General features: G+C 40.9%; 1 protein-coding gene across 1 annotated transcript in view; it reads right to left on the bottom strand.

Moving 5' to 3' along the window:
* OTOF (otoferlin) overlaps positions 1 to 25,398 on the bottom strand; it is a 191,155-nt gene that overhangs the window by 65,282 nt on the left and 100,475 nt on the right. Inside the window, exons 6-14 of the mRNA XM_032216294.1 lie at positions 12,932 to 13,008; positions 11,538 to 11,664; positions 11,048 to 11,102; positions 9,412 to 9,543; positions 6,949 to 7,011; positions 4,923 to 5,007; positions 4,223 to 4,382; positions 3,227 to 3,413; positions 2,060 to 2,246 (exon numbers count right to left, since the gene is read on the bottom strand). Of these exons, the coding sequence (XP_032072185.1) occupies positions 2,060 to 2,246; positions 3,227 to 3,413; positions 4,223 to 4,382; positions 4,923 to 5,007; positions 6,949 to 7,011; positions 9,412 to 9,543; positions 11,048 to 11,102; positions 11,538 to 11,664; positions 12,932 to 13,008 (1,073 nt within the window). The remainder of the gene's footprint in view (positions 1 to 2,059; positions 2,247 to 3,226; positions 3,414 to 4,222; positions 4,383 to 4,922; positions 5,008 to 6,948; positions 7,012 to 9,411; positions 9,544 to 11,047; positions 11,103 to 11,537; positions 11,665 to 12,931; positions 13,009 to 25,398) is intronic.

The following is a 25,398-nucleotide window of genomic DNA, read 5'->3' as shown; positions in this document are numbered from 1 at the left end:
TGTTGCTGTGTGCTCACACCAAAGGTGGGTTCCTATCGGTTCAGCCCAGTTTGGCCAAGCCAGTAGTGGTATGGCAGTGTGGGTTGCTGGAACCGGAAGCAACCCAGCAGAGGTGGGTTCCTACCAGTTCACACCTATTCGGTAGAACCAGTTCGTCAAATCTATCAAACTGGTTAGAAGAGGTTCCACCAGTGGACCTGGAAAGCAGGCCACACCTACAGAAGAGGTTCCAAAAATTTTTGAAACCCACCACTGGTTCTTGGATATGATTATTCTATGCTATCATGCTCATATTTATAAAACTCAGTGCCTCCGTGAAAGGTAAGGATGACTACTGCGTTTGTGGTACAATCAGAACATTGCGTGTGTTGAAGTTGTTTTAACGCAAACCAAAGATGCCTTTTAAAAAACAAGTTTACATCATATTCTTATACATGCCAGTGCTGTGTCTGAGGTAATTTAAGGTGGTTCTGACAAGTGTCGTCAGCATTTTCATATCCGGTCACATGGGCGACAAGCCACTCCCATCTGGTCACATGGGTGGCAAGCCACTCCCACAAAGGAGGCCACACCCACAGAGTAGGTTCAAACAATTTTTGAAACCCACCACTGCAACCCAGGCCTGCTACGCCCCCGAACTGGTTCTCCGGTCAGCAGCACCATCTTGTTTTTAAGTTCTACACATGCGCAAAGCAATTTTAATTGAACCGTGTACATGCACGCAGTGCACATCCTGCGTGCGTACATGAGCAAAAAACGGCCCAAGCATACCAGATCTAAAGCCACCCCTGGCTCACAGCTATCATTTACTATTTACATCCAAAGGTTTTAAGTCTAACTCTTTTTCACTGCTGATTGCTGAGGATGCCAATAGGTTTGAGATGAGGCTGCAATTGTAGCAATGGAGATGCTATTGTCTAGGCACACATACCTCAGAATAACAGCATAACAGAATAACAAGAGTTGGACAGGACTTTGGAGGTCTTCTAGTCCAACCCCCTGCTCAAGCAGGAAACTTTAAACCATTTCAGAGAAATGGTTGTCTAATCTCTTCTTAAAAATCTCCAATGTTGGTGAGCATCCACAACTTTTGGAGGCAAGCTGTTCCCTTATTAATTGTTCTATCTGGAAATTTCTCCTTCGTTCTAAGTTGCTTCTCTTCTTGATTAATTTTCATCTATTGCTTCTTGTGCCTTCAGGGGCTTTGGAGAATAGGTTGGCCCATTCTTCTTTGTGGCAGCTCCTTAGATATTGGAACACTGCTATCATCTCACCCCTAGTCCTTCTTTTCATTAAACCAGACATACTCAATTCCTGCAACTGTTCTTCATATGTTTTAGCCTCAAGTCCCTAATCATCTTTGTTGCTCTTCTCTGCACTCTTTCTAGAGTCTCCACATCTTTTTAGATTGTGGCAACCAAAACCGAATGCAATAGTCCAACTGGTACAGTGCAACGGGGCCGGGCATCCACCCCATGAACGCGCGCAGCGCACTTGCATCGTACTTACTGCCTGCGACACTCCGTGACGCTCTGTGACGCCTCTACGACGCTCCAGCTGCTTGGTGGAGCGTCGCGCAGGCGCCGTATGCTCCATGTGCGGAAGCCCCCAAAACCTCAAATACCGGTAAGGCGTGCAGGCGGGTGGGCCCTCCAGAGCACTGTACCAGAACGGTACCCGGTGCTCCTGGCAGGCACCAGTACACCCGTACAGGGGCATACCGGTCGTAATCCACACTGTTGCCAAGGTATTATAAAGTCATATTAACACTTCATGTGATCTTGTTGAAGGCAGTGCAGCTGGACAAGGAAAGAAGTTGTCAGAAGAGACATGTTGCCAGGATATTAGCATTGACAGGTAAGTAAGCCATGATGGCCAAACCCACTGAAGTTTTAAATCTTTTTAAAATGCATTCTATTATAAGACATTTATGAACCTTTGTTGTAAATAGAAAAAATATAACTAGACTTAGAGACAACTCACCAGAAAATGAAGAATAGGAACAAAAACATTAAGTAGGCAAAAAATAGAGGTGCCTGAATTTCTGCATCCTCCTTACCTTTGTCTCCTTCATTGGAGATCTTTCTCAGATCAATGAAATGGGTTCCAATAGCCACATCATTGACCTTGTCAGAATCTCGGATCTGGACCTTGATCCTTTTGCAGAGAGGGGGAAACATCTCTGCAAAAACTATCTGTTCATTCCAAACAGGTTCATAGCTGCTCTTCTGAACAGACGTTTTCCCCTGGGCGATGGATATAAGATTGAAAGAATTTAGGAACTCGATGGGTTAAGGTGTCCATATTCTTAACCTTCTCCTACTGCTGCTCTTTCAAGATTGGTATGAAGAGATTATGATGTCTCTGAACAAGAAGGCTCTATATGATTATCATTGCTATTCCTTGGGCAAATGAAACAGATTTCCACATGTAGATACCCTTGTATTCTGCTAATAGCTTAGAGGCAAATTATTTCACATATTCAAATGCTGACAAAATTTATATCTGCTTTCCACAATGGTGTCATTGTTTCAGGTCAATTCGCATAATACCCCAGCCAGCATGATCTCTGTTAAATATATCTGGAGAGCATCAGGTTGGGAAAGGCTGCTCTAAGGTCCTCGGTGTCAGGGTTCTGACGGATGCCCTAACTAAATCATGAGCCTTGAGCCAAGCTTCAAAAAAAATCCAGCCATTTATTAGGAGCTTCATGTTGGCACGTACTCAAGTGAAGCCAGCTCTGACCCCAAGTAATTTATGGCCCCAATCGATGACCCTGTTTCCCCTCTCTCCCCCAGGGTGTGTCGTCAATCACATTCGCTAAAGGGGCAATTTTGTATGTTATAGAGACCACTCCCCTCCCACTACTGTAAGTAACCCTGGGATACAGCCTTGAGAGAGATAAATCTGGAATGTGTATCTGTCTTTTGCTGCCGTGCCGTTTCATCAGTTTCCCATGCCCCTTTCCTATGGCAACTCAAGAGCAGGCCAGGGATGCTTTGGGAGTTGACACTCGGACTGAATGAAACTCCTGACTAATTATCAGTTACATTCTGGTTCTTACTAAAAATGCCAGTTCCTATGCTAGGATAACATAAACGTATTTATTTGTTTACTTATTTATCTATCAAATTTATCTATTTTTATTTATTTATCAAATTTATACAAAATAAACATGAACGGATGTCAGACCTGATCCATCAAGATCTCACTGGATATCACACACCTTCTGTCCTGCAAAAAACACCTGGACGTAAGGATCCACCAGGTCTTTGTTTTCCCCAATGAGGGCTTTCTTCACGTTGGCCATGATGCTAGTGTTCATGCGTGGAAGCCCCTCTGCCCGATAAATCTTAATATAGAAGCGAGCCCATTGCCTTTCTGAAGGAACTCCATCTGGAAGCAGTAGGTTCCTGCAAAAACCAGTAAACCAGGGATGAATGAACACTACTAATTTAATAAAAGATGATGGCAATAAATCAGTAGGGGATGATTTTGAGGAGAGACAAGGTGAACATTTTTCCTTAAGTTCTCAAGCAGCAAACAGATACAATATAATAGCAGAGTTGGAAGGGACCTTGGAGGTCTTCTAGTCCAACCTTCTGCCTAGGCAGGAAACCCTATACCATTTCAGACAGATGGCTATCCAACATCTTCTTAAAGACTTGCAGTGTTGGGGCATTCACAACTTCTGGAGGCAAGCTGTTCCATTGATTAATTGTTCTAACTGTCAGGAAATTTCTCCTCAGTTCTAAGTTGTTTCTCTCCTTTATTAGTTTCCACCCATTGCTTCTTGTTCTACCCTCAGGTGCTTTGGAGAATAGCTTGACTCCCTCTTCTTTCTGGCAACCCCTGAGATATTGGAATACAGCTATCATGTCTCTCCTTCTTTTCATTAAACTAGACATACCCAGTTCCTGCAACTGTTCTTCATATGTTTTAGCCTCCAGTCTCTTAATCATCTTTGTTGCTCTTCTCTGCACTCTTTCTAGAGTCTCCACATCTTTTTTACATTGTGGCGACCAAAACTGAATGCAGTATTCCAAGTGTGGCCCTACCAAGACATTATAAAGTGGTATTAACACTTCATGTGATATTGATTCTACCCCTCTGTTTATGTAGCCTAGATGCAGGACCAATCCAAAGTTGCCCTGGAAGAATTCATGGCTATTTGATAACATGGGGGTGAAACCAACCCTGCCCAGCATCTCCTACTTCTCACCCTTCAATATCATCCTCATCTGTCTCATTAGCTTTGTGTGGTGTCTTTATATTATCTCCTTTGCCCACCACTGCGATGTCAACCTTTACGTAGCCTTTTAGCCCAGCTGTGATGTCCTCTGGGTCAGCCATGATGGCCCACTTGTGGTAGAACTGATGCTCTGCAAGGAAAGGAGAAGAAAGAACCATGAATGAGCTAGAGCCCTCTTGACAAGACTAACGCCCCATGTCTGAATGGAACTACAGAGGACAGCATCATTTGCAGAATAACAATTTTTTTAAAAAATCTAGTTTTATATTCCATCATATGAATGTGATTTCCTCCAAAACTATTGACAAGTTCAATGTAGTCTATTGTGTTTGGATGAATAAACTAGAATAAACATTTAACAGGTGGAAAGCAATGCTTCTGAGAGTCCCATGGCCATGCTGGAAGAGAAAGGAGGCCACAAGAATTGCACTTTTGCTGTGGTCTCATAGCCAGCTGGGACATTGATGAAAGGCTACATTAGCAGCGGATGGAACTAGTAATACTGTCAGCAGACACTGGGATATTTAATATCTCCTGGGAGTACCGGCCTGGGCAACTGCATGGAAATGAGTTCTTGACATGAAGTGCCTCCCAAGCAAAATTTCCAAGACCAGAAAAAGGAAGAGGATTTCTCTTACACAACTCTTTCTATATATATTGCATTACACACCTGGCTGGGTGTAGACAGTTCCAACGTCCATTTTGAAAGAACCCACCAAGGTTCCGCTGCGCAGGATGTTCTTGGAGTGAATCACCTGCAGGTTCACAAAACAGAGGTAATCTCAGGCACAGAGGACCACAGGATTGCCAAAAAACCTGCCTTGGAGTTAGAAACCACCTCCTGTGGAATGTTCTCCACAGGGAGATTTCTCTACCTCCACCTCCAGGCCCCCCATCAGTGTAAAGTAAAGACCTTTCTTATTTTTCTAAGTGTCTGAGTATTTCTTCAATGGAATTTTTAAATATTTAACATACTCTAAAGAGAGAGTGAGTAAAGTTTTAGTCACTGTTTCATATAACAATAAAGTCATGAGGCTAAATAAGGTAACTGTGGTTGGGACTATATTTTTCCCTTAGTTTTTTTCTACTTTAATAGATTGATTGAATGTTGCTTCTATTCTATTCTATTCTATTCTATTCTGTTCTGTTCTGTTCTGTTCTGCTCCGTTCCTCCGTTCCGTTCCATTCCATTCCGTTCCATTTCTCTCCTCTCCCCCTCTTCTCCTCCCCTCCCCTCCCTTTTCCTCCCTCCCTCCTTTCCTCCATTCCATTCCACTCCACTCCATTCCATTCTACTCTATTTCCTTCTTTGGATTTTACACTGCCCACTGCCAGGTGTTCAAAACATTACTAAGAAAATAAATACTATTGAATAAAGTAAATGCATTGGTGAAATATAAGAGACACTAAAATACAATCCTATTAATGTCAGTAAAGGATGAATTTCTGCAGGTGAAGTGTTAATGAGCCCCAAAGCTGCATGTATTGCAGGCTACCAAAAAGTCATTTTTCCTAATTCTGTTAAATTATTCACATTACACTAAGGGCCACATTTCCCTCTGCTTGTTTATCCTTTATTCTCTTTTTGCTACTCTCAGGAGAGGCGCAAAGATGCTGCAGCTACACATATCTTACTGAAAAGGTTTGTCAATTGAGTGCAATAATTTCAGTTTACTAGTTCTACTAGATTTTCAAGACAGCTGTTCTGTCAAAAATGTGATTCTAAATAAATAACACATTCAGCCATTCTCCCAGGAGTGTCTATAGATTATCTGTGCCCCCCCAAAAGTCAAGATGGCAGTCACAACCATACAACTGAAGCCCGGCTTCTTCTGATAGTTGAACATTAATGTAAATTGAAAGGCAATACCAATAAAAGGCAATGGCAAACTATATTGTATTGATGCCCACAAAGTGGGATGAATAGCAATAGCATTTAGACTCATATACTGCTCCATAGTGCTTTACAGCATTTTCTGAGTGGTTTACAGTCAGCATATTGCCCCCAAGAATCCGAGTCCTCATTTTTACTGACTTGGGAAAGATGAAAGGCTGGGTCAACCGAGGATTGAATTCCTGGCAGTCGGCAGAGTTAGCCTGCAATACTGCTGTCGGGCCTGGAAGCCATCTTTTGCATTGGGCCTTCAGACCTGCCACATTTAATGCTGTGGGAAATTGTGAGGGGGGATTATATGGAGTGGGATAGATATAGTCAAAATAACATTCCTTTCTCAGAAAGTCAAGGACGTCTCGCCCTGCACCTGAAGTGGTGTGACTGGGAGGCATCTCCAGTTGGGATGGTGCCTGGTTGGACCATGTGATAGACATGAGGGTGCTGGGCAGGGACTTGAACTTTCATTTGGGTGGGGGAAACCTAGAAACATTCAGATTCGGATTTTCCCAGGTGCATCAATATGACATCTTTAATAAAATGGAACTTTGAGGAACCTCAAGCCTCATAGTCTTCTTTCATTGGGGGTGTTACTTAGAACCCTGACAATTGCATTCTCACCACTGCACTTCCAGGGCTCAATATGAAGTCATTAGGTTACAACCTCAGTTCAAAGGAGAGGTACCTTCCCCATTATTTATCCATATCTACTCTAGATGCATCTCTGGATGCCATCTTTCAAAGTAGGAATACTTTCAGTCATGCTTCAGAGACTATTCCAACTTGAGAGGTAAACATTGCTCACCGATAATTTGATGATTTTATCAAACATGACATCCGGGGGAACGTGAAAGTCAAAGACAAAATACTGAAATAGAAAAAGAAAGAGAGAGAGAGAGAGAGAGAGAGAGTTAAAAGGGTCACCAAAGTCCTTGGTAGTAAAAAGATCAGTAATAAAGAATCAAATGAAATTAATGTCATTTTGTTCTCTCCAGATATATTTTATTGTTTAAAAAATGTATGACCATTGGATATTTAGTTTGGCCTTTAGGCAGACTAGAAGCAGTGGTAGAACAAATCTAGGGATGCTAATTTGAGACAGACATAAATATTCCCTATGTCAAGGCAGCCTCAGAATTTTTCTCACAAAATGTCTGTGATGATTCTCAGTCCTCCAGGTCATAGTTGCCTCAAAGGTGGTTTTTCAAAAGGCAACTGGACTGTTTTTCTCCTTTTTCAACAGAACCTGTAAGGTTCTCACGTTGGGAGATCGAGTGCGTTCAGAGAAGCATTGTGAGAGTTGTGTTGGAGAACACACAAACCAGCATACAGAGACACTGCAGTTTAAATAGGCTTTTACTTTCGTGGAAATAGAGGTATCAGGGTCCATCAAACAGTCCAAGTCATACACGGTTAAGACAGTCAGTCATCAACGTCTTTCAGTTTCAGCACTTCTAACAGCCAGCTTCCAAACACTCAGATCAGATCAGCATCTAACAGTGATTCTGGCTCCATCTTATGGCCGCTTGAGGAAACAGCAACCAATCACATTTACAGCATGATTTAAAGAAACAGGTACAGCATTGTTACATGATTTATATATTGCCAACCCAACTGTTAGATTATATTCCTAACAGAACCTATCCTTCCATCCCTCCACCATCCAGTCTCAATAGTCAGTACCTATCCTTCCATCCCCCTGCCATCAGAACTGATGAAGCTTTTGGGAGAAGCGAAATGTTTACTACTTTTTCCTCAAAAAACAAAAAACAACAACAATCCAATTGCCTTTTGAAAAACCGTCTTTGAGGCTGGGGAAAAAATGGTACGGCTAAATAAATGTTTGTGGTACTCCTAAGCAATGAAAAAGCATGTTCATGTAATCATAACCCGAGAATCAAAATTAAAGGAAGACAATTTTCGTTAATGGAATTGTAATACTTTATTTTGTTAACTGTAACCCCTAAAATTATTATTATACTACAAATCCAAGCATTTCTCAACCAGTGGGTCCATTCAAAATTTTGTAAGCATGTCATGGGCATAAATGATTGGTTTAAGGGAATATAATAACTCACCAAAGGGAAAACTAAGGAGTTTCTCTCAAATTTGCTATCTCATCATTTTCTCTAGGCAGATGAGCATATTTCCAGATGGTTGCAGTCCAATCCCTCTCCGTCCTCCCCATTATTTTTATTTTCTAAGAATGCTTAGAGAGAGGTGCCTTTGGCTTTAAAAAGTAGGAGTTGGGGAGGGAAGCTTCTGACAATCGTGTGGCTCATCAAAATCTTTGGAAGCTTTTTTTTTTACTACTGGTTCACAGAACCAATGGCAATCGTCCCTACCAGTTTGGCCAAACTGGGAGGATTTCACTCCTGCCTAGTGCCATATAGTTCTTACATTTTGAACTGAAAATTGCTAATGTAAGTAAAAAGGTAGCATCCCTGAGGGGTGGATGAAGACAAAAATCCAGCACTGGCCTAATCTGCCACTTGTAATAAGTAGGAAGAGCAGAAGCTTTAGCATTGCTCAAATGATGCACAGATTTAGCTATTATCAAACCCAGTGACCCTGCTCTCCCTTTCCACCAATCAGTTTGTTGACCTAAAGTCATAAACAGACTTATATCTGGATTTTTTTCCCCCAAGTACTGACTAAGATGCTTCAGTTCACTTCTTTCCAGTATTTTGTGGTCTTGGTGTTTAGTATTACCACTGCCTATAAAGATAGGCAACCTTTCAGCCCTCCTTCAAAAATCAGTTTCCAAGCCTCACTGATTGCTAAGAGGAACCTCTTTTTCTGTATTTGTTGGGTTTTTCCAGGGGCGAGCTGCTACGCATTTGCCCAAGTTCAGGAGAACCCGTAGCTAATGTTATGGCTGGTTTGGAGAACCTCCAAATCCCACGCCTGGCTGGCCGGCCCACCATGCCCCACTCCTGCCACCCCACTATGTCCCTGCCAGGAGTCTCCACGTGGCCCGTTTTGGATGTGAGGTAAGTGCAGAGGCTTGGGGAAGGGACAAAAAATGGGCCTTCTGGAAGACCTCCAGAGCCTGGGGGCAGTTTTTGCCCTTCCAGTGGCTCAAGGAAAGCCTTCGGAACCTGAAACCCCCCCCCACCTCCTACCCTGGTGCAGGAGGCTGACTAGGCCCCGCCCACCCAGCCACTGAGCAGAGAACCCATTGCTGAAATTTTTGAAGCCCATCCTCTAACTTAAATATCCATTAAGAAGCAAATGACAGGTCAGTTGTTACAGGTAGTGAGCTAACCTCATTATAGTAGGGACAATTAGTTGATTCCTTCATGGAGGTGTATTTCTTCTCATCTCCCACCTCCACACACACTACAGGATCCATGTTGAGCCCCACCAGCTGCCGTGCTTCAATTACTGTGATGCTGACCTGGGGAGAAAAGATTGTTAGATTCATTCCCAAGGATCCATCATCTTCCTTCTAATTTCTCTCTACTCGTTTTCTTCCTAAAAGGAGTTCCTAAAACCAGAAAGGCCTGTCAATCTGCAGCATCTTGAAAGCTTTCAGAGTTTGTAGGTGCTTCATCACTGGAGGTTTTTAAGAAAAGACTGGACACCCATCTGTCTGAAATGGTAAAGGGTCTCCTGCTTGAGCAGGAGTTGGACTAGAAGACCTCCAAAGTCCCTTTCAGCTCCATTCTGTTATTAAGTGTTATCTAGCAGCAGAATGGGGAATATAGCTGCTTCACATAATATTATAAGAGCCGTGGGGGCACAGTGGTTAGAGTACTGCCAGCTACTTCTGCTGATCACCGGCTGCCTGCAGTTTGACAGTTTGAATCTTACCAGCTCAAGGTTGACTCAGCCTTCCATCCTTCCAAGGTAAGAAAAATGAGGACCAAGATTGTTGGGGGCAATATGCTGACTCTGTAAACTTTTGTAAAACACTATGAAGCAGTATATATGCTATTGCTATTGCCATATACTATGTTAACCTAAATACTAAATACTATTTATTACACCCTCATACTATGTTAATTTGTGGTGACAAGTTTGTGATTCAGAATATTCTTATAGAATAGAGTTGGAAGGGACCTTGAAGATCTTCTAGTCCAACCCCCTGCTTAGGCAGGAAACCCCATACCCCTTCAGACAAATGGATATCCAACATCTTCTTAAAATCATCCAGTGTTGGAGCATTCACAACCTCTGAAGGCAAGTTGTTCCATTGATTAATTGTTCTAATTGTCAGGAAATTTCTCATTAGTTCTAAGTTGCTTCTCTCCTTGATTAGTTTCTACCCATTGCTTCATGTCCTGCCCTCAGGTGCTTTGGAGAATAGCTTGACTCCCTCCTCTTTGGGGCAGCCTCTGAGATATCGGAATGCTGCTATCATGTCATCCCTAATCCTTCTTTTCATTAAACTAGATGTACCCAGTTCCTGCAACCGTTCTTCATATGTTTTAGTCTCCAGTCCCCTAATCTTCTTTGTTGCTCTTCTCTTCTCTCTTTCTAGAATCTCCACATCTTTTTTACATTGTGGCGACCAGAACTGGATGCGGTATTCCAAGTGTGGCCTTACCAAGGCATTATAAAGTGGTATTAACACTTTACGTGATGTTGATTCTATACCTTGTGTGAACCAAAGCTATTGCATTGATTCAATCAAGCACAGATCTACTAAGCATGGCTTAAGCATGCTTCTGAGTTGTACTAATTGCACTATTATCACTTTCCTCCACCTGATGTGCCTTCAACAATTCCTGCTTTGGGACATGGAAGATGCCATGAAACGTACCAATTTGTAAAAGATAGCAATAAGGATGAATAGATTTATTCATGATGATGTTTAATTGGAGAAGGATTGTGGTAGTGGAGATTTTGGACTCCCATATTACTCCCATAACACAAATGAGAGACTGGAACCATCTTACCTGGTAATCCATTGGTCTTCCTGCACTGGGCTCCATTTTAATATCTGGCTTGGATCTTTAAAAGACCATGATAATAGTGAAAGATAATAATAACAATGACATAATAAATAACAATATAATATTTAGCCCTTTGTGTATATTTGATACAATGTGTGGTTGGCTTCATTGTGGGTTAGCACAACATATAAATCTATCTATCCGTGACATGCAAATGGTGGCTTATAGTTTAGCCTTATGAATAAACCAGGCAAAACTCCTAACAAGATACAGAAGGACTAATAAATTTGATGAGACCCTTTGAACTTTAGCAAAAGGTTATAAAATGTAGTTATTCGTTAATAAAGGCGGAATAGAAATAAATAAAATGTTTTGATAGGTTAATATTTTGCCTCTAATGTTAAGTGCCACATTTCTCATTTTTTTTCTCATACCTTTTTTACATTCTGACGTGTAGTTCTGATCTCCACTTTCTGAGTTGTCTTGTACTCACCTCTTATTAGACACATTGGTGGTCACAGCTGTGACAGATGCCAGGGAGATGGTGTCTGGATCCAGGCCACCTCCGAGCCGTATTGCTTTACGGTCCAGATCTTCTGCTTCCAAGATAGCTGGTTGATCTGTCCAGGAAAGAAAAGTCACAGTTAAAACATTTGATTGACTACCACAAAACTTTAACAATGAGCATCCTTTCAAGAAGGGTGAGAGAAACCTGAGAAAGTATGGTGAGCTGTGATCCAGTCATGATATAATTTAGGATGAGCATTCTCCAAACTGGACCTTCCAGGTAGATGAATCTCAACTCTCAGAATTCACAAGCTAGCAAGACAACAGGTGAAAATTCATGTTTCTAGAGCCGTGATGGCGAACCTATGGCAAGCATGCCTAAAGCGGCATATGAAGCCATGTTGCCTTGCACGCGCAGCCTTGCCTGTTTGTCTTCCAGGTTTCTGGCATGCATGTGAATGCGATGATCAGCTGTCCTTTACGCTTGCAGCAGTGCTGAAAACTGGTGTGTGCATGCACGCCGTCCAGCTGATTGTCAGATGCACCTGTGCGCCAGAACCCAGAAGTTTGGCTTTTCCAGAACTTGATCTCTTTGCACACACGACATTTCCAAAAAGTGGCCTGTGCTTGCGCGCTGGCCATCTGATCATCAGACGCGCATGGATGCTAGAACCCGGAAGTTCAGCTTTCCATAGTGTGGCACCGATGAGCATGGGCTCAATGTTTCTGTACAACCATCACTGTTCTAGAGGATTCCAAGTTAGGGTGAATTGATCTAGATTGCTTTGTTTAAAAGCTATTTGCACCGTATTCTCCGAGAAGTGTAGAGGCAGCATGATATGCAATCATGAATGACAGTTTTGATACATACATGGAATAGTTAAAAGGTACATGCATCTCGGCCAGGCAACTCACCTTCTCAGTAGAAATCCAATTCTACGGAACACTCTTTGCTGGAAGAACAAATGGTCTCTATCCTATTGGCATTCTTTGAACTAACCAAAGCAGTGTTTTGACTCTTAGGACAGGTTAAAATATTGAGCACCTATAAAGTTTTTGATTGTTTACTGGAGAGTTTGATAATCAAATCTTGCATTTTTTTCTTGTTTATATAGGACTCCATTGTCCCCTATCCAAAGTCCCTTTTGGTTGGAACAGGCTGTATACCTGTTGTAAATCAATCAACCAACCAACCAACCAATCAATTTGTAAATAAGTAAATATAGGAAATTGGCTTTCCTAAAATGAAATGAGCAAAGAGTTATTTGAATCCAAAGGAGTACCCATCTCTTGCACCTAGTCTGAAACTGCAAATCTGCAGTCTCAGGGTATAACAAGATTGTAGTAGTCCACTGGTTTGATTGGTAAGCACATGCACACCTTGCTTTCGATGATGGTCATCTTTTGAGGGACGTGTTTTGCCCAACTTCATGGCTGAAAAGACTCCTCTTCCAGCTCTGTAAGCAAAGTAATACATCATGAACACCATTCTGTCATCTCAGAACACAAGGCAAAAAGGGAGATCCCTTCTCCGAGAAGCGTTTGAGAGAGAAACGAAGAGAAAGACAAATAAAGGAAATAGTGAGGGAAAGGAAACAAGAGAAAAATATGAGTAAATGCATTACTCTTTCTTAGAACTTGTTGTAGTTTGGAATAAACGCCTGAAAAGTTGTCTCAAGAAAATATAAACATATTTGATTCTGATTGAGAAATTTTCATCCAACCAATTTTACAAGACACACAACGGCTGTTTTCCAAGGATGAAATATATTTATTGGAACTAGTAGGTATTTCACGCATATGCTATGTCCATACCCAGAGCTTCAAATGGATTGCCATTATTCATATTGTATTGGCATGAATTTCCCCGCCCTTTAGCCCTTGTGGAATCCTTGGTGTTCTCTGAATTAGTTTTTTGTGTGCAGATGTTACACAAATAGGTAATATCTTCCATGATAGTGAGTGGGGGGTTTGTTCTCTGTTTATATACAGTAATTTGCCCTGTCTGCGTTGGAGGGGGTGTAGTTTTCTCCTTGTTAGTTAACTACATAAACAAGAAGCAAACCCTATTTAAAATGGCATTGATGATGTTACCTAAATGTCTACAAACAAACAACCAAGCTCCAAGAGCACCAAGGACTTAAGTTCAGTCTTAAGTTATTTATATTATCTTCTACTGGACCTTTAGACATTATTTTCCAGTTCTGCATCATCTACATCTTGACCTCTTGAAATATATAGGGATCCACAAAAGCTGTAAAGCTATCACCCATTATCCTCCCTCTAACCATAGTCCAAAGGTGGGAAGAAGCTGCGATTCAAACTTATTTGAGGACGAATTAAGGCTAGAGGTACTTGATTTATTCTTTAAACTCTTCCAACTCCAAAAATGCAAAAAAAAAGAGTAGATTTTTTTAGCCTTATCAATTAATTAACAGGGCTAATGCTTTTGGAAAACAGACAAACTAATTAGGAAAGCTGTGCAATTGGCTGGAAAGAGAGGAGGGAGGGAGGGAGGCAGTATTATTTTAAATCAAGTTTCCTCAGTCTGCTGCCTTCTATGTTGGCCATAGCATACATAATGCATGGCAATTTTGCTGAGAAAGAAAGTGGACATGAACAACAGTTTTAAATTACAAGGATGTAGATTTTGGTTGCACAATTGGAAAAAAAAAATCTTAACCGAATGGATTCAACAGTGGAACAGACTGCTTTGGAAAGAAATATACTCCCCTTCTCTACAGTGTTCAGACAGAAGCTGAATCTGTTGAGGATGCTATAATAGTAGACTATGGCATTATGCAACAGATTTGACTAATTGATTTCCTAGGCTCTTCCTTTCTTACTTGTAGGATTCTATGAAAAGAAACGCCTGTTTATACCAAGCATTGGCAGGCTACACATGCTTGTAACCAGGGGTGGGCTTCCAAAATTTTAGCAAGGGGTTCTCTGCCTGGTTGCTGGCTGGGTGTGGCCATGGTGGGTATGGCCTAGTCAGTCTCCTGCATCACCGGGTAGGGGGATGTTTTTGCCTTCCCTGGACTCCGGGGGCATTTGACGAGCCTCCGGGAGGGTAGAAATGGCCTCCTCAGCTCTGGAAAACCTAGTAAACCTGATGGGCCTTTCATAAGGAAATGTGCCATCTGGAATTAAACCAAAGGTTTCATAGGAAAAAAAATGACATCAAGTACTGTATGTCTTCTAAAACTTAACATAAGAGATAACCAGGAAGAAATGAACTGGTTTTCAGGGATTCTATTACTGTAGTATATTTAGCAATTTTCAAGATCTTTCCTAAGGCAGCCAGCTGGTGCACAATGAAACGCTAATTAATTAATTAATTAATTAATTAATTATTGACATTCCTTTGAAACGTGAGAACACGGAAGGGGACCATCTGCCTGAATGTAATGGAAGTGATGGGTGGGGGACATTGCTGGGTGAGCAGCAAAGAAATGGAAGGATGGGAAGATACAAGGGGATTCCAGAGGCAAAGCAATTGGTGGAAGGCAGATTGTCACCTGAGTCAGGTAGATTGAATCTCAGGTTATCGGACAACATCTATTAAAAGCAATAGCGAAACTCCTCTCTTACATATACACACACTGGGGATGTCTTATTCAATTCCCACGAGCTAAACTGAGACGGTGATAGCTAACTGACAGACTATAGTTACAGTCTGCTCCTGGAATCGTTACACAGATATGAACTAAACTTGGAAAACTCCTGTATTACACTGGTCCTTATTAAGACCATGTTCAAAGATTTGTTTGGCATTATCTGATGGTTCGACATTGTTTGACAAAGACGTTATCTTCTACGCAGAGGGGGCATGAAAAAAAGGAGGGCAAAACAACCACTTTGTGCATCAGAGAGTGTACCAGCCAAGTGGCCATCAGAGTCATTTTTTCCCAGAGTGATGGGCTTTACTGAAGATAAAATATATATCTGGCATCATATATCTCGGAATAGCATGCAACATTCTTTGGAACAGCAGGATATCTAAGCATTGTCAAGGAGATCATTCTCTTTAATTAGTGCCTTGGACATACTCTTTGTATCTCCCCTTTTTAAAAAAATGTAAAATATACATTTCCCCCCACTCAATTATGCTTGTTTATGATCAACAAGGGTGACGTCTCAAATATGTCAATAGATACTCTCCAACCCATTCATAGCAAAAAACACTCGTACAAATCTTTCACAGATTAAGAAATCAAAGCAACTACTTACCTGTTCCAGGTAAGGTAAAATCAGACTTCTTTACTTGTATCTCACAATTACAATCACAAAAAGAGAGGGGGTAGTTTGAAAGGAACAGGAAGTTACTGAGATGGTGAAAAGAGTTCCTGGTCCATTTCCTGCTCCTACACCATTTTGGGACGATTGCGTCATTAAACTCAGGCCCAGTTGCCCTCCATTTTCGGACACCACCAAAAAATAACAGCACGGAGGGGAAGGAATGGCGTAGTTAGGAAGCCAGCTGTGTTAGCAGAGAATTGATACCATCCCCTTCATGAATATTGGATGACAACACCTGAGACAGCTTGGCAAAGGCTGAATAGCAGCCATTCCAGATTCCCAGCAACTTTTTTTTCTCCTCACAGGGCCCAAAATCATGTCCTTAGAAGAGGTTTCCATGATTTAGTACCTTAGTTTGAGAGCAGTGGTGGGATTCAGCCAGTTCGCACCTATTCGGGAGAACCGGTTATTAACTTTCTAGGCAGTTCAGAGAACTGGTTGTTGGAAGAAATCTTATTTTTTTCTCCACTTTACAGGGCTAATCCTGTAAGCAAGGCAGAAGGAAACATTCTGGTGTTGTTTCTAGCCTAATCTTTATTGCCCTGCTTACAGAAACTACCTCTCCAGTTAACCCTTATACCATTGTAACTGCTAAGGCGAAGTGCCCATCGATGTGAATGAAGTTGAGTGGCAACACCCACCCAGTCACATGACCACCGAGCCTCACCTACCCAGCTGGTCATTAGGGCAGAGAATTGGTTGTTAAATTATTTGAATCCCACCACTGTTTGGGAGCCATTGCTTTTTAGGTCTCTGGGCTGTTATCAGTTTGCTCCATTATTCCTAAATAGATATTTGGGAATGTACAGGCTACATTTTTGTAAAAAATTTAATCTGAGCTCAGGATTCATGCTTGGTGAAAAAAGAGCCGTAAGGCTGCCAACTATGGCTTCTTCCCTAATTCCATATAAATTCTAAGCATGGGTCTGATTATGGCTTGGAAATGAATTATTCACAGTTAAATCAGCCTTTCTAACATCAAGAAATGTTTTGAAGTGAAGAAATTATCATACAAAGGTCATCTATCTTGTGGTCAGAGATGAAGGAGAGATTAAAATTTAGGGTTGGTTCATAGGTTTCTAAGCTAAATAACTCATTCGCTTCTGGATAGTTTGTGAATCAGCCACTACTTGGGGTGGAAGAAATGCTCAAATTCAGTGAAGATTAAGGTGGTTGGAAAGAAATTGTTCTTGGAAAGCCATTGCCAGTTAGAATAAACAGTGTATGATTAGATGGAAATATATTTGATCTTGAACCTTCTTTGGATGTAAAATGCTTGTCTTATGGTGACCTTGGGAATAGAAAATGTTTACCCACTGTAGTCTATCCATATTAAACTTAAAGACACAGAGGGCCCTTCCCTTGTATACATGGGGGTTTTCTCTGGGAAAAATGCTTGGGAAATACCAGATCATCTCTTGCCAAGATGTAGAAGGGACCAGTCAAAAAGGAGCCCTGGTGTCACAGTGGTTAAAATTTCAGTATTGCAGGGAAATTCTGCCCAAAGCCTGGAGTTCGTTTCTGACTGGCTCAAGGCTGACTCAGCCTTACATCTTTCCAAGGTTAATAAAATGAGAAGCCAGATTGTTGGGGGCAATATGCTGACATTAGTCAAATGCTCAGAGAGTGTTGTAAAGTACTATGGGTCAGTATATAAGTCTAGGTGCTTTGTTATTGCTATAATCACGTTGTCCTATCTTGACCACCTAGGTCAAATTTTAGAAAAAAGAGTTATTTGATCTAGTGTGATATTACTGGGAATAGAAAGGCATTTAGAAGGATCAGGTATTCAACCAGTCCATCAACTGAAAGTGACTCTGCTACTGTATTATGCAAATTTGGAAAAAAAAACAGCATCCATTTGTTATGAAATGTGCCCATATATAAATTAGATAGGTAAGTAGATAGGTAGAAATGTAGACAGGCAGACAGTAATTCAGGCAATTGGCAAGTTGAATAGAGAATCAGATAAAGAAATTTTTGACAATTGGAACAAATTAAAGCAAACATCAGAATTTCGGAGAGCGGATTTTGAAAACAAAGGGGTACTTTTCGTGACATGGTCAGTTAGCAGGCTCAATCACACTTGAATAATTTCAATTTAGAGCTCACACATTCATTGTGTTCAAACAAAAGGACCTATAGGTAAAGGTAAATGTTCCTCTTGCACATATGTGCTAGTCTTTCCCAACTCTAGGGGGCAGTGCTCAACTCCGTTTCAAAGCTGAAGAGCCAGCGCTGTCCAAAGACGTCTCGGTGGTGTTGTGGCTGGCATGACTAAATGCCGAAGGTGCACAGAAGGCTGTTACTTTCCTACCAGAGGTGGTTCCTATTTTTCTACTTGCATTTTTACATGCTTTCGAACTGCTAGGTTGTCAGAAGCTGGGACAAGTAACGGGATCTAACGGGAGCTCACTCCGTTACGTAGAGCTAGAGATTCGAACACCAAACTGCCGGCCTTTCGATTGAGAGGACGTATATGATCATCAAATCATGCCTTGTCTTTTTATTGTGCATTATAAATATGAAAGTTTGTTATCCAAATGAAATATGGTATTGGTATTCCAAAAAGTCCTCATATCTTAGCTATGTTGTCAGATCTGGGGCTCCCAGGTGTTCAAGGACCTGGTTTAACAGCTTCGTTGTTGAGATGGGCATTTTTACCCTCCATCTCCTGACATTTATGTTTTTGCTTTTATGTTATTTATTAATAAGGTTTTTTTATATTGCACATTTTTGCTTTTCTATTTATTGTTCTTATTGATTTTTGGTCACTGCCAAGAGTTTGTTGCCTTTGGTGAGATCGGCAACTATATAAATTTGATTAATAAATAAAGAATAAGTGAAATGCAACATACTGGACATATACCAGCCTTACACCTCGGCACGTGAAGGTGAACCTATGGCACGCGTGCTGGAAGTGACATGCAGAGCCATCTCTCCAGGCATGCCAGCCATCGCCCGTTGTTCTTCTGGGTTCCGGTGCACACATGTGCGATGGAAAGCTGGTCTTCACATATGTGGGAGCACAGGAAACTAGAAGAACAGCTCCCTGGCACACACCTGCACATCAGAGAACTGTTCTTCCTGTTTCTGGCACTCCCGTGCATGCACACCAAGGAGCTGCTCTTCTGATTTCCGGTGATCCCCCATGAGCGTGCTCCCATTTTGGCACTCAATGCCGAAAAGGTTCACCAACACTGACCTAGGCTCTGCCTCTTTGTCCTTAAAAATATGGGAAATGAGGTCTCATCTACTTTTGTGTTGATAGTGATGAAGGTCACAGAATTCTATTGTAAGATGCTATTCCCATTTCTGACCATTAATTAATGACAGAAGAAGCTGCAGATCAGAGTTTAGATGAAAGAGAGGCAGAGATTATGACAAAAGAAACCTACTTTTTGTCCTTGGTCTTGCTGAAATGGGTGAGCAGAGCCAGTCAGGAAGCAAAAAGCCAAAAATTAAATGAAAAAGTTAATAAAAAGCTAGGATTTTTCATAAGATAATATCAATAGAACAGCCACAAGCTATATACATTTAAATCCAATTCTTTCTTCAGGAATGTACACATTATTCTCCCAATAAGCAAAGAAGATAAAGTTGAGGAAAAAGAATGATTATATATTGTAACCCCAACATCTTATCTAAGCCTAAAGGTAAAGGTTCTCCTCGCACATATGTGCTAGTTGTTCCCAATTCTAGGGAGCGGTGCTCATCTCCATTTCTAAGCCGAAGAGCCAACGCTGTCCGAAGACAACTCCGTGGTCATATGGCCAGCATAACTAAACACCAAAGGCGCACAGAACACTGTTACCTTCCCACCAAAGGTGGTCCCTATTTTTCTACTTGCATTTTACATGCTTTCGAACTGCTAGGTTGGCAGAAACTGGGACAAGTAATGGGAGCTCACTCTGTTATGCGTCGCTAGGGATTTGAACCGCTGAACTGCCGACCTTTCTGATCAACAAGCTCAGCATCTTAGCTACTGAGCCACTGCATCCCTATCTAAGCCTACAGGATATGAATTATGAAAATCCTGATGGCTGTAGATCATGGGAAAGTTTGGGGGTGTCTTGTTGCCTCCAGTTTTTGACCATGTCTATTTCTGCAGCTCAGCTCTGAAAGCCATAGTCCTCTTTCCAGAGAGTTATGCTGAGGTGAGAATGGCAATATACATTTTCTTGCTACACTCCTGAAAATGATACGACGTTGTAGTTTTGTTTTTAATCTACTTCCCTAGAAATACTGTAAATCTCAGTGAACCCATAGTACCTTGCTTGAATAATCTGTGATATTACAAAAGCACAGAAACCTCCATACTAAAAATGATAATGAAAGATGAATTCTGGTCTAGAAGCCATAATAATGAATTCTGGAGAGGGATTCTAACCACATAATGACTTCTACAGTGGGCTACCTTTGAAGTTTTTATTTCTTTTTGTTTTAAAAATATGATTTTTGAATTTGATGAGTATAACACATGAAGTATGCATTCCTTATTATGTTGTCCAAGTATAGAATCTAATTTAGAGAATGTGAAGGTTGGGGAAGAAAAATTGAGGCAGCTCCTTATCTATCAAATGGAGTTGCAGAGACAACTTTTTGAAAATTTGGAGGAAAGCTCATTGATCCATTAACTGGGAGAGTGCAAATCCTATGGAGGTTCTAAGAATTTAGTAATAATATTAACTATGCCAGAGTAATCATTTTTTTTCAAATATTGTACAGGAACTGTAAACAAGGGTGTTCAACACTAGAGACAAGGACATGCATTCCATCACCAATTGGTTATGACGTTTCTGAGTATCTCTAAAATTGTCACCCAATTGTAATCTGAAACCACAACAAAACTTTCAAAAACTACCAACTCTAATGACAGTGTGCCAAGGATTTGTTTTGAACTCACAACAGAGCTATCTCACAAACTCAGAATACATCCAGAATGGTGGGAACAGAGTCAGAATGCTTCCACTAAGATCAGAACAATCCGTTTCAAATTTAAAAAGGACCACCTTGAGACTGAGATGTTCCAAATTAGAAACATTTTGCACAACCCAACTCAAGATGTACACCACAACTGTCACCACCACCTTGATGAGCATTAACAGAACTTTCACGTTGTCCCATAGTAAACAAAGTGTCCCAAATAGGGATGGGCCTTGAACTAACTGCAAAGCCTAGAAGCCAATAATATCCATACATACATATTTCCTGACGTGATTGATTTGAAAGGCTTGGCTTTTCTCCTATCAAATAACTCACTGACATTAATCAACCAGAAAAATGAAATCCTCGGTCTATGGAGATCACTATGAAACTATAGCATTGTGGCTGAGGATTAGGTATTTAAACTAGGAATTATTAGAAGAAAAGAATAGAAAGTATTAAGCTACCTGAATGGCAAATGGTGATGTTTTTTCTCTTTTCCTTTAATTTTATCTCTGAAAGTACAAATACGATTCAGAAACAATCAAGTGATTAAGAAGCAATTTGCTTGAATGCAACAAGGGAAAAAAACCTTCCTGTATGAAATTTTTGAAAACAAAGCTTTATAATCCAACTTCTTTCTATTGCTTGCAAAAAAAAAACCATTTTTCTTGGAAAACCACAGCAAATGCACACATGGGAGATAGAAAGAGAAAAACAAACATGCAAGGATAAGTATTAGTTAAAAGCAATGAAAATGTGGAGAATTATTTACATCTGACTAATCCTAATCTTAACCCTTTTTGATATCAAAAAGGGTTAAGGTTAGGTTAGGATAAGGTTAAGGTTAGGATTAGAAACATTTCATCTGGGACAGTCACTTATAATTCTATGGCCATCTATTTTCAACATCCATTACAAGACATTAACTCAGGCCTTTGACAAGAGCAATTTCTCTCCTTCCCTGCTACATTGGATATCAGAAATTATATGAGAATGAAAAAGAAGGTTTCTGGATAGAAAATTGGGGTGTCACAGAAAGAAGGTATATCCCAATTCACTTTTGCTCCAGCTCTATTCACAGCTTCTTTCAGCTCTATCTAACATGCAAATCATACAAAATATACTGTCTTCCGCTTTCGGATACCCAAGGTTTCAAGAAAGCAGAGAAATGGCTCTTGCTGCCCCTTAAGATAGTCAGAAATTCATGATAGAACTGAAATTCAGATAGCAACTAATGGGGTCGTTGAAATATATTCCAATTTACCCCTGTGAATGAGAGTAGATCTCAACACACCTTCAGCAGGGAAGGAAAAACAGGAAAATTTCCAAATGCATTCATTGCATTACGGTGTGGTATGCTGGTTGGACAGCCGCGAATAGAAAGACACTACAGAAGGTGGTGAGCACAGCACGAAACATTGTGGGCTATCCCCTGATATCATTAGATGACATCGCTAGGGCTTGCTGCCTTAGAAGAGTGAGGAAAGTCCTCAGGGATGACTCACACCCTGGTCAGCCTTTCTTTATTCTCTTATCATCCGGAAGGAGATATAGAAGCATAGGCAGCCCACCAACAGGCTGAAGAACAGTTTTTATCCGTCAGACTCCTGAATGAAAAGTAACTCTACAACAACATAGTACGAATGACTTGTGGGGCCGGCACGATGTGTAATAAGTTCACATGGTGCAGTAGGACTTGGGTGTTTGTTAGTAGGATTCACTGAACTAGGGATTATTTTGTCTTTCACTGTGAGTTGTATTGTGTTGGGGGGGGTGGTGCAGGATGGGAAGCTCAGCCAATGTCATTGGGCACATGTTGCACCTGTTTGATTTAAGATCTCATTGGAGGAGGAGCAGAGGAGGAGCACAGACGCATGCACACACACAGAGAATGCACATACTAAAAAAAAGGAAAATAATTACAAGTTGAAGGGCCAACATGTACCTGGAGTTTTTGTGGTCATCCCTGTTGCATCAGAGAAGAAAGCCGGGGGAGTGGGTGGGGAGACATCAAAGTCAAGAGAGTTAAGTGTTAATTTGTAACAGGCTATTTTCTATCTACCAGGAACCACTTCCTTGGTGATTCAAAGGTACATCTTCCTGCGTACGTCTTATAGCAGGAACACTTGATAGACACTTCAACAGTGTGAACTAAGGGCAGGGGGGGGGAAATCCAGCCACCCTCTTGCCCAATGGACAGGACCCAGGTGGCAATCCTCAAAAGCTCTAAAGCTGGCCTCTAAAATAAGACCTTGAAGTGCAATCATCACCTTCTGTACACATAAGAGGCATTTCAGAATCACAGAGTCTTTTATTGCTCTTGTATGGTTACCCATATGGAGTTACTTATAATTTTCCGGTTATTCTTGTATTGATATGTTCAGAAAAGCCCTAATCTCTGCTGTGGTTTTAGGAATACAGGAACAAACCTGCAACATTTTTGATCAATTCTGGAATTGAGACTGGCCTGAATAAAACCTCTTTCCAAAGCATCATATTGATTCTTAATATACCTGGCTACAGATTTGTACCCATTATGGCTCTTTTTCTGGAATCCTGACAGTTTGCTGGAACAGGGCACGGAAGAAAAAGGGGGAAAAAACAATTAGGATAAATGAAATTGGCAACAATAATCACGAGACCATTTTGCATGCAAAATGGGCAAACACTTTTGCTTGCTATAACTCAATGATGGCTAACCTTTTTTGGCTCGGGCGCCAAAAGTGTGCATGGGTACGATAGTATGCAAGCGTGTGACCACACCCATAATTCAATCCCCTCTGTGTACTCCCCCCCCCACGCATGCGTGCACGACACACACACACCACCACCTTCCTGAAGCCTGGGGTGGGCGAAAACAACCTCCCCCGGCCCTCCAGAGGCCCTCCAGAAGCAGGAAACAGCCCATTTCCAAACTTCCAGTAGGCATGTTTTTCACCCTCCCCAGGCTTCGGAGGCTTTATTGAAGCCTGGGAAGGGTGAAAATGGCCTCCCCCGGCCCTCCAGAGGCCCTTTGAAGGCCAAAAATCAGCTGGCCGGTGTGCTGATCGCTGCAATTGCTCACGCGCCCTCACAGATGGATCTGTGTACCATCTGTGGCACATGTGCCATATGTTTGCCATCACGGCTATAACTTTCAGCCAAGATTCATTTGGGAACATACCAACTTCCATGATCATAGAAAACTCACAGAAAACCCACATATTCTGTTCAAATTGATAAGAAAAAACAAATAGCAGAAAAAGAGCTTTTCATGGCCACTCAGAACCTCCCACTGGAAGAATGCCCTTCCTGATGGGTACTTCTAGAAAATCCCATATAAATATAAGACACAGAATATTACTTGGATAGTATAATTATTACAGTTGAAAATACATTCGATTTTATGAAAACTGATCGAGATCAGTTATAACAACCTAAGTTAATGATTTGAATTGATGTTTTTCTTATCACAACCATGCACACAATGATGCAAATCCATCACACCCCAGGACTTAAAAGAGTAAGGAGGATGTTTATCACCCTTAGAATAAACAATTGTATCTGTGTATAATTTCTTCATTATTTCTGGTAGCTTAAGCAAATTAAAAAGCCAAATGAAAAGAACAAAGGGACAGGCATACACATTGCCACGGTAGTCATTCCTTTACCTCCCAAATTAATAATTGCTAAGAAAAGAGGCTATATAGGAGAGACTCAATGGAGTGGAGATGTCTTTAACTTTTTCTTTATATTACTACTATCCCTGGAAAATTCCTGATTATCCCTGGCAAATATATTTTCCCTGGATGTTTTCCTCCATTCAAATTTTGCCTTTTGGGTCCTAATTAGTGAAAGTGAAAATCTTTGCTATGTGCCATGGGATGTGGTATAAAAAATATGTAAATCACAAGGAAGGAAGGATTAAACTTTCCCCTTCCCTTTCATTTACTCATTATTTCTATATTACAAGTAGGTTTAGCCTAGAAGGACAATGTAAGGTTCTTCAATCTTTTGCCAATGCATGAAAACAAAGTAAATTGATTTTAAAAAATGCTCAGAATCCTCTTCACTGATTAATTGCACGCTGAATTACAAAAAATAAACCAGCATGTCTTCCAGAGATATTTCTGAGAGGGTCAAGAATGATCAATTAGAGGAGAGAACTGTGCAGATCACTTTATGTGCTCTGATTTTTTTTTGTTTTTGCCTTTATTTTGAGTTATAGAAGAAAGAGGGCAGATTTTAACTAGGAAAATGGTGGGAGTGAAATAAGCTAATTTCACCATTCATGATTGTTTCTGTGCTAATAAAGGAAGGTTTTCACATATAATTTTATTTTTTTATCAAACCACTTCATGGCGTAAACACCATGCACACACAAATAGAAGTACACAAAAAAGGAAATATATTAAAATCAGTATTAAATTGAAAGCAGCCATCTCGAACACAGAAGCCATGAATAATAACAACCAAGGTATGATTCCCAAGCCTTGGAAAAAGAAATATTTTAAGTCAGGGGCTATTTTGTGTGTCTTCTGCTTATCCTCTTGTTTGCCTCCTATGGGGCATCTTTGATTAAATTCAGCACCATGGACAGAGCTTCAGAAGATAAGAGATGGGCAAGCACCAAATGC

Source organism: Thamnophis elegans, chromosome 4, assembly GCF_009769535.1.
Source record: "Thamnophis elegans isolate rThaEle1 chromosome 4, rThaEle1.pri, whole genome shotgun sequence".
Lineage (NCBI taxonomy): Eukaryota > Metazoa > Chordata > Lepidosauria > Squamata > Colubridae > Thamnophis > Thamnophis elegans.
This window is presented reverse-complemented; position numbering and strand designations above follow the sequence as displayed.